At 50.0% G+C, this 9,074-nt stretch overlaps 2 protein-coding genes across 2 annotated transcripts; both read left to right on the top strand.

Moving 5' to 3' along the window:
* The first annotated feature begins 432 nt into the window (after positions 1-432).
* On the top strand, positions 433-5,545 carry LOC127326432 (ASC1-like protein 1). Its single transcript, XM_051353289.2, has 6 exons — positions 433-770; positions 2,143-2,372; positions 2,467-2,622; positions 2,735-2,920; positions 4,751-4,932; positions 5,142-5,545. The coding sequence occupies exons 1-6, from the start codon at positions 618-620 to the stop codon at positions 5,171-5,173; spliced, it is 939 nt and encodes a 312-aa protein (XP_051209249.1). The 5' UTR covers positions 433-617; the 3' UTR covers positions 5,174-5,545.
* Positions 5,546-7,384: 1,839 nt separating this feature from the next.
* LOC139832511 (F-box protein At3g07870-like) lies at positions 7,385-8,695 on the top strand. The gene has a single exon (XM_071822285.1). It carries the CDS (start codon positions 7,385-7,387, stop codon positions 8,693-8,695), a length of 1,311 nt encoding a protein of 436 aa, XP_071678386.1.
* Positions 8,696-9,074: the final 379 nt, after the last annotated feature.

Below are 9,074 nucleotides of genomic sequence, written 5' to 3'. Positions count from 1 at the left end.
ATGAGAGATCATTAGCCACCGTGGCAGTACACGTGTCGGCATTAGATTGGCCAAGGACCTAATCTGCACAGATTAGCAAGTTGATGGATGGCCGGTGCTCCTCTTTCAAGTTAGCGGACTAAACTGCACGTCAAGGACAAGTTGTAGGACTAATAGTGCATATACCTCTTTAAATAACTCTTACCTTAAATAAATGAAATGGTCGTGCGAATCTATTGATGCAGAGTATGAGGTTACCCTCTCTATTTCAAAAGAAAAATATCATGGTGATTGAATAAAGTGCCCTATTTTTTTTAAAAAAGAGAAAACTTACGCATGTCGGCCACTTGGCTACAACTCCCAAGACATTTTGGCACTTCGAGGCCGTACCGTACTTCCTGTGTGCAAGTGATGCGAGTACAATCAAAAAAGTGAAATCGATAAAGTAGTGGTGGAGAAAAGTTTCTTCCAAGTTTGCGACCAACCCCGAGACCGCGCCAGCCGGGTCGCGGGAGCAGTCCAAACTCCCAAGTCCAGAGCCACCGAGTTGTTGAGTGCGGCGGGGGGAGTCCAGTCCCATCGGCGGCGTTAGCTTGACCGGATTCTCCTCTATCTGGCAACCGGAGTTGGGCACGACGATGGCGTGGCTCGCGGCGGCGGCGGAGCGCCTCCTGTCGGCGCTGGACTGGGAGCGCGAGGCCTACCCGGCGTACGATGACTTCCTCGCGCTCCCCCTCTTCGCCCTCTTCTTCCCGACCGCCCGCTTCCTCCTCGATCGCTTCGTCTTCGAGGTGCGTCACGCCCTGACCCAGGCCTCCGTTATTCAATCGAAAGCTTCGTTCATGGCTTTCTTGGCCAGAGGGGAAGCACTGAGCTCCAGAAGCTCACATGTTTGCCGGTCTGCCCCAGCTCGATTTGCGTCACAATCCAACTAATCCGATAACCTGACAAAGGCATTAGTATTCTGTAGGCGACCTAATCATTTGCTTGCTGGGTTAACCTGGCCTTCGTTTTAGCTGTTCCCTGGAATGACTGTGGCCGGGGGCAAGGTCTTGTTTTCCTCGAGTCTTCAATTCTCTGCAAAAGTCTTAATCATAAAGCTGTTGTCCTGGAGTCCTCTTGTGTGTACTACCAACTGGCATGTGCGGAAGAGTAATCTTCTCCAGAGTGGCCACTCAAAGTATTGAAGTGGTCTGTTCACAAGCACGAGCAAAATCTATTGTGGACATAAATGCATGATCATGTAGAATCTTTTGGGATAGTTGAGTTCGGCACTTCTGCTCTCAGGTTACCACTTTTAACGTATACTGAAACTTGACACTTAGTGTGTGTTCGATTCTGGAACGACGTGAAATGGAATGGAATGGTTCCGTTCGATCCAGAAGAATGAAATGGCTCCATCCCCGCGTTCGGTTCGGAGAAAAAAGGAGGAACGGAATGGTACTTTTTTTGTCCGGTTAGAGGAATTGGAGAGTGGAACGGAATGACGTTAAACTAAACATTTGTCTCAAAGTCGTAATTAACAATGGCAAATGGCTTTTTTTAAATCTCAAAATCGTAATTAACAATGTCTAATGGCCTTTTAAATCTCAAAATCGTAATTAACAACATTTTTCTTCAGTTGGGGGGAATTTGAGAGCAGAACCGAATGGGGTTAAACTTTAATTTTTCTCAAAATCGTAATTAACAGTGGCAAATAATTTTTTAATCTCAAAATCGTAATTAATAACAACTAATTATTTTTCAGCTGAATTAGTGGAGTGCTTCGTAATTAACAAAGGCTAGTTAACAACCATTCCACCACATTTCCCCGATTCGGTAGAATGGGTAAATTCCGCATATGGAGAGAATATTTTCTTTCGAGGAACCACTTGGTTCCGTTCCATTTCACAACCAAACACAAGAATTGGCTCTAGGTGACGTTCCATTCCACTTGGTTCTGGAACCGAACACACCCTTATTTGCCTGTTCAGGTCTCTTCATTACTCAGAAATTTTTAGCAGTTACTTATTATGCTTTTCATACATTTTTTCGATAAGGATGGTTTTCATACATGTCTGCATAGACAGGTTGTTAAACATTTATTTTATGTTTTAACCAATAAAAAAAATCCACTGACGATGCACTTGCTGTTTTATTCCTTTTCTTATATACCCGTTCCAGAGAGTTGCTAGGAAACTTATGTTCGGAAATGCACATGACAAGGCTGATCATAAAGCAGAGCAAACGAAAAAGAGGATAAGAAAATTCAAGGAATCGGCTTGGAAGTGCATTTATTTCCTATCTGGAGAGGTGTTGTCTTTGTTGGTCACGTATAATGAGCCTTGGTTCACAAACACCAAGTATTTTTGGGTGGGACCTGGCGAACAGGTTTGGCCGGATCAAAAGACAAAGTAATCTGGATCTTTTCACACTACTTGCACAAATTACTGACAGTTCTCATGCTGATCCAAATCTAATTAGTCAATGTGCTCATATCATCCACAGATTGAAACTTAAGGCTGTCTATATGTATGCTGCTGGATTCTACACATACTCAATATTCGCACTTATGTTCTGGGAAACAAGGCGTGCAGATTTTGGTGTCTCAATGTCGCATCATGTTACAACTGTTGTGCTGATAATTTTATCCTATGTATTCAGGTATGCTTTCTGTAAGCGCCGTTGTTTCATGAACTTGAAATGTATCACCACTATCTTCTTAGTTTTTTCTGCTCACTCCGTTCAGTTTCTAACTTGTTTATCAATTAAACAGGTTTGCTAGAGTTGGTGCAATTGTACTGGCAATTCATGATGCAAGCGATGTGTTTTTAGAAATTGGGAAGATGTCCAAGTATAGCAATTGTGATTGGCTTGCAAATGTTGCATTTCTTCTTTTTGTTGTTTCATGGGTTCTTCTCCGCCTCACATATTTTCCGTTCTGGATTCTCAGAAGTACAAGGTAAAAGTTTCTCTCCGACTTATTAAATCTCTCAGATCATTGCTTGCCAATTTTTTGTGAAGCAAACATACTTGGCTTACACCAAAAGGTTGTTGTGAACTCTGCAAGTAAGTTCATCTAAAGATATTATACCTCGAAAAAACTTTACTTATCTTGGGTCACGGCATCACAAGCTAAAACATTTGACATAGTTTGTGTGCTATTGTAATTTGGAATTTTGTTTTCATACTTGTTTCCATGCTAATCATACCATTCATGTCTAACGCCTTACTTATTATAGCACAATGAATCTACTAAATTAGTCCCATCAAATATGTTGAATTCTGATAAATTAATAGATAAAGTTGATATTTTACAATTGGTGCAAGCTGACATGAGGTGTTGGCATGCTTTAATTTTTTTTATCAGAAGTTACATGACCTTTTAAACAGAAGGCTCGAAAGCCCAGCTTTGAATTAACAAAGCCATCAACCGGCCAGGGATTACAACGGGACGCCGTAACACAAGGCCCTCCATACCACACAGCATCACACCACACCACACCACACACTACGGCCGAAAGATACAAGGGAGCACTCTGAGAAGCTTACAACACTACGCTACAACACAAGGACAGGAAGACCACCGCTCCACGGCACCAAGGACGCCAAACTAGCGGGGCACGACGAGTCACTGCCAGGGGTAGAGAGGAAGCCTTGAGCGAGGAGAAGAACCCGGGACAAAGAGCACCAAACCTTCCTGTTCTCATGCCGAAGAGGACCCCTACCCTCTCGCCATGGCTCGGAGGCGTCGAACCATCGGACATGAGAGACGCTCACCCGAGAGCTGGAGAAGAGTTGGGCTCGAGAGCCAAGGACCTCCTGGAGCACGACCGCCATGACAAGAAGAGCACACCTCACCGGCCACACTACCGCTGCCCTTGAACAACCTAGAGCAGCAGGAAAGCCACCGGACACAATAGTAGATCACATGCAGTGGACATCAAGGCCCAAAGCATCCACCTTCGACTCCCCACCCGAACCACACATCTCCCTAGGCAACGCCTCCAAGGAGGTCACGGCGCAGCACGTCGACGTCGCCCAATCGAGGGATTTTGGACTTTCGTCCGCGAGATGGGTCGGGGGTGGAAAGAGGGGTCGCAGTGTCGCCTCCAAGGAGGAACCCCGCACCCGAGGGCGTCGACAACGCCGGGCCGAACCAGCCAGCCTAGGGTTTCCCTTGATCCTAAACAAACCACCAGCACCCCAAGCCCAGAGTCGGCGGCGACGCCACCAACAGCCGGAGCGGGCGGGGGAGAGGGGCGGGAGCACATACCACAGATCTTGACGCAGAGGACCGCGCCATCGTCGACGCCCGCCGCCGCCTCACCTCCCGCGAGGTCGAGGACCACCACCAGAGCCACCCGCCATGACGCCCGCCGCAGGGCCCCATGGCCACACCTTCAGAGGCCGCCACCTCAGATCCCGAGCCCCCACCGGGGGAGCCGCCGGAGATACCACCCGTGAAGGGGAAGTTCGTCGAGCCGCCACCCTGATCTAGGCAAGCCCCGTGCGGATTTCCTCCATCGAGCAGCCGCGGGAGGAGCGAGGGCTCAGATCCCCGCCGCCCCTTCACCGGCGACGCGGCCTTCGGCCGGCGTCACCTCTGGGGGCGACGAGGAGGGGAGGTCGGGTGGCGAGGCTGTAGGGTTTCGCCCCCTCGGTCGCCTGGAGGGGGCGACGCGAGGGGAACGACCCGTGTTTTTGCTTTCAGAGTATTCAAGTTACATGACCTTACTAAGATAAATTTGTTTCAGCTATGAAGTTCCTTACTAAGATAAATTTGTTTCAGCTATGAAGTTCTGTTGACTCTGGATAAGAAGAAGCACAATTTTGACGGGCCAATATATTACTATGTGTTCAATTCCCTTTTGTTTTCACTACTTGTTCTTCACATATATTGGTGGGTTCTAATATATCGGATGCTTGTGAGACAACTTAAGACAAGAAATGTTGGAGATGATGTTCGATCTGGTAAGCTCTGTCCCTTGCAACCATATGCACTCTATTAATCATGAACACATGAGCATTCAAATATCGAAGGGTCCTTGCCTTAATTTTAGTTCCATTTTTCCATGTTGGGGATAAAGTTGTACTACTTGCTTGTTCCAATCATCCAATGGCTGACGGGGGGATAAAAGAAATCTCTGAATTTGCTATTTGACACTCTGCTCTACATGCAGACTCTGAAGAGGAAGACGAGCATGAAGATTGACTGCTGTTGTGATGATATAAAGGAACATCAACACATATGTTACAGCTTAATTATGTATTCTTTTCCTGCATTGTGGGAATATAAGACTATGTGGAGATTGCTGTAGGATCATGTATACACGACATCATGCAGTTCACCCCATAGCTGTTAAATTACAGTCATTTTTTGGGAAAAGCAGGCAATATTTTTTGGCTGCTCACTCTGTAGAAAGACTATATAGTCATTTATGTACCAGAAAGGAAAGTGTACCAGCAATTGAAGTGTTAGTTCCAACCTAGAAAGACTGATTATATTCAATTATGTAAGTTTAATTGAAGTTTCAGTTCCAATCCACAACGAGTGATTATATTCGATTATGTAATGTTTTTCTTACTGTCATGTGAACATTATTGCTTCATATTTAGGGATTTTTTACTTTCCTTTCCTAAAACACGCATGTATGGGAGGTCAGGTCAAATCGACAAAGCAGAAGAGACCGCTCCCCGCTCCCCACCTAACCTTAACACCTCCCCCCCACTCCCCTTGCCCTGCCGCTGATGGTCGCCGCCGGGCCTAGCCCGCGCGGTTGACGGCGGCGGCAAGGCCCCCCTCTTCATGATCGGCTGGCGGAGGCTCAGCACGCCGCGCGTGCAGGCTCCCCTCGAGGTCTTGGCGGCGGCGTCCGGTCGACGACTGCGGGTGGCGCCGCCTGGCCAGCATCTGCGGGCGGCGCGAGCGGCGATGGGAACGGTGGGCGGCGGCGCGTCGGGTGTCCGCTCCGCCTGGGGCGGCTTCTAGGAGGGCGCGGGGCGCTAGGTGGTTCGGCCGGCCAGACAGGGGCCCCGCCCCGTTTCGAGCCCCCTTCCCTCGCGTCTCCTCCGCTGGATCTCGCACCGCCGACAGCCGGGGTGGTTGCTGGCCGCGGATCGCGCAGCGGAAGCCCCTCTCCGTCCATTCCTCAGATCTGGCGGCAGCACGCGTCGTGGTGGCTGTGGGCTGCCTAGATCTTTGGAGCTGCTCACTCACCTGGTGATCTGCGTGGGGAAGATGCAGGTGAGGTCGGTCGTCGCCTGTTCAAGAGCGGGTGTTCTGCGTCGGTGGTGGTTCTCGGTGCTCTGTTGCGGTCTGGCGGCGCGAGGAGTTTGGTTTCAAGGCGGCGGCCTTGGTCGGTGGGAACCTTGCTGGTTGACGGGCATGCCAGAGGTTCTGGTGCTGGTCGGTGGCCATGGTCGTGCGGGCGACGTGGTCGCGGTGAGCAGCGTGTTGTGGTGGCGGTTCGGTCGTCGTTCGACGGCCTAACCTTGTTTAGAAGGAGGAGAGGCACGCCGAGGGGAAACCCTTGCCCGTTTGGGCCATGATGGTGACGTCCGCGGACACCGTCCCCTTCTTGAAGGCGTCATGGGTCTTCTCTCCGTCTTTCTACTGTCTCAGGGTGAAAACCCAAGATCCTCGGATCGGGCGGTGGCGGCACTCCGGTGTCGCGATCTTCTTGAAGACATTGTCTTGGAGCCCACAACAAGCAGCTCTTCGAAGGTTATGTGGCGAAGGTGACTTTGTTTGACGATCTTCGGCAAGGCTTGCTTCGGACACTTCTCTTGTTGAGTTCCCTTGGTGCTGCTCTGTGGTGTGTGGGCAGCGTGGATCGGTTCCCGGTGGTGGTCGGCTTTCGGTGGCGTTTCTACGACGGAGGAGTTCTGTCGACGGCGTGTGTGTTCGATGGCTCGCTCTCGAGTGAGCTGAGCTCCGACCCGACACTGTTGTTGTCCAGCTCTGCTCCGGTTCTTCGTAGTCTTAGTAATGACCGACCCTGTTGTCCGCGTTTCTGGTTGTAGCTTTGTTGGTAATTCGGGTGGGTGTGGTTCAACACTCTGTATCTTGTTGTTGTTGGAGGCTTTGTTAATTCAAAGTTAGGCACTTTAGTGTCTTTTATTTAAAAAAAAAAACACGCATGTATACTTGTCGCTACCAAATGATAGAGTCGTGCGGGGTTATCGTCTGTGGGACGGGAGCGGCTGCGCTACGAGAAACATTTGGAATCAAATCGTTTCTAAACAGGGCCACTTGCAGAATTCTAACCGCGCGCGAAGCGCCGGAAGGTGTGAACGAAAATACTGAATTCAGATTCCGGTTCAGTTCCGGAATCACAAATCAATTCGGACCCGATCCAACGGGGCCATACTGCTATATCTATACTCCTACGCGGTGAGTGGTTTTGTAGGTTCACGCCTGACGATGGCATCCTTGGGAGAGGATATCGCACGAGATATCCTGCTCAAGCTGCCGACGACGGACCTCCTCCGCTGCAGCTGCGTCTGCAAGCTTTGGCGTGGAATCGTCCACGACCCCTCCTTCCGTACCCTCCACAGTAATGCCAGCGCCGCCGAGACGGAGACCTTGCTCGTGCAGGAGTTCCGTGGGCGCGGCGTCGGCCTCAAGATGACCGTCCTCACGGTCACCTCGGGGAAGCCCATGTCCCGATTCACCGAGATGCCCGGCGGCTATAGGCCCATCAACGCATGCAACGGCTTCCTTCTCCTCGCGTCCAGCGTCCCTGACTGGCCAGTGTACGTGTGTAACCCCGCCACGGGCGAGAAGCTGAAGATCCTGGCGCCACCACTGATGGACCACCTCGAAGGACGCACGTACGCCCTAGGGTTCAGCCCGTCCACGCGTCAGTACAAGATTTTCAGCCTCTCCTTCACAAACACAAGTTTGGAAGATACACATGAAACTTGCGTGGATGTGTGCACATTGGGCGCCGATGATGGCATGTGGCGCCGGCACCAAGACTTGTTCCGTGCATTATATAGCCTCCACCACCCGCCGCCGGTGCTCATGGACGGAAAGTTGTATGTGGTTGTAAAACAACTAGGGATTTACTGGGCACCTGATACTATGATGCTTGTGATCGACGTGGCAAGCGAAGAGCACGGAAGGTACTACCTCCCGGAGAAGTCCACGTGTTTTCACAAAGCCAGGGTGCACACCTTCAACCTGTGCGGGCAACTATGCCTCGCTATACGCATCAGCGGCCAGCGGCGGGTCAATTTCTGGGTCATGTTGTCGTTGCAGGGAAAACCACACGTCAACAAGTGGCGTACGCCTGACTGGGAACGCCGCTACAGCTTCTACTTGAATGCCGACGATGGTAAAGACGGGGACAAGCCGTATTGTGCATGGCTCGACAGCAAAAACGGGCTGTTGTGCTATAGGTTTGGTGATCATCTCTATAGGTACGACATCACAAGGAAGAGGAAAAAGCCACAGATCCAGCTGCCATTGGCGGTGATGCCTTTTGCACGGCCAGACGATCAACAATGGAACGTCTACGAGGGTTATCGCCCTAGCTTTCTATCGCCTCATCTCACGCTAGGCACCACGTTGTTACCGAAAAAGCAACACTACCAAGAAGAGGATTGCGAGCAAGCAGGATTACTACATGCTCTGGGTTACCATCAATCATCGAAGAAAAGACGCTCTACGAACACATCTGATTGCACAAACCATCCAAGTCGTCCTGCCAAGAGGATTTGCAAGCTCTAGTCCACAATTTATAGTTCACATGAATTATGTACTAATATTTATACTTGATTGTTGTCAGAATTTTATACTCCCTCCGTCTAATTTCTTTTCCGAGCACTAGTACATAATTGGCTTTTAAGGCCCTCCGCCGTACATGGATGGCCAGAAATACCTCCGGCTGCCCACGGCTCAGGCTCATTCACGGAAACATCGCACACGGAAAGAGATTTGGAACCGTCAAAATAAAATCGCACACGGATGAAAGCGTGCGTGGCTGCTATATGGAAAATCGTCAGCGTACGGGTAAGTCATTCGACATGTTTCTACTGCCAGGAAACATGTGCAACTTATTTGCGATGTGTTGCATTACGCACACACCGTGTGTAGGATGTTGCCAATG

Source organism: Lolium perenne, chromosome 6 (genome assembly GCF_019359855.2).
Source record: "Lolium perenne isolate Kyuss_39 chromosome 6, Kyuss_2.0, whole genome shotgun sequence".
NCBI lineage: Eukaryota > Viridiplantae > Streptophyta > Magnoliopsida > Poales > Poaceae > Lolium > Lolium perenne.
This window is presented reverse-complemented; position numbering and strand designations above follow the sequence as displayed.

Bases quoted from the DNA above. Each gene is read 5' to 3' on its own strand.
- LOC127326432 (XM_051353289.2), top strand. From the start codon at position 618: ATGGCGTGGCTCGCGGCGGCGGCGGAGCGCCTCCTGTCGGCGCTGGAC. The intron at 2,623-2,734 runs GTATGCTTTCTG...TCAATTAAACAG, and splicing joins ATTTTATCCTATGTATTCAG to GTTTGCTAGAGTTGGTGCAA. The intron at 2,921-4,750 runs GTAAAAGTTTCT...AATTTGTTTCAG, and splicing joins TGGATTCTCAGAAGTACAAG to CTATGAAGTTCTGTTGACTC.
- LOC139832511 (XM_071822285.1), top strand. From the start codon at position 7,385: ATGGCATCCTTGGGAGAGGATATCGCACGAGATATCCTGCTCAAGCTG.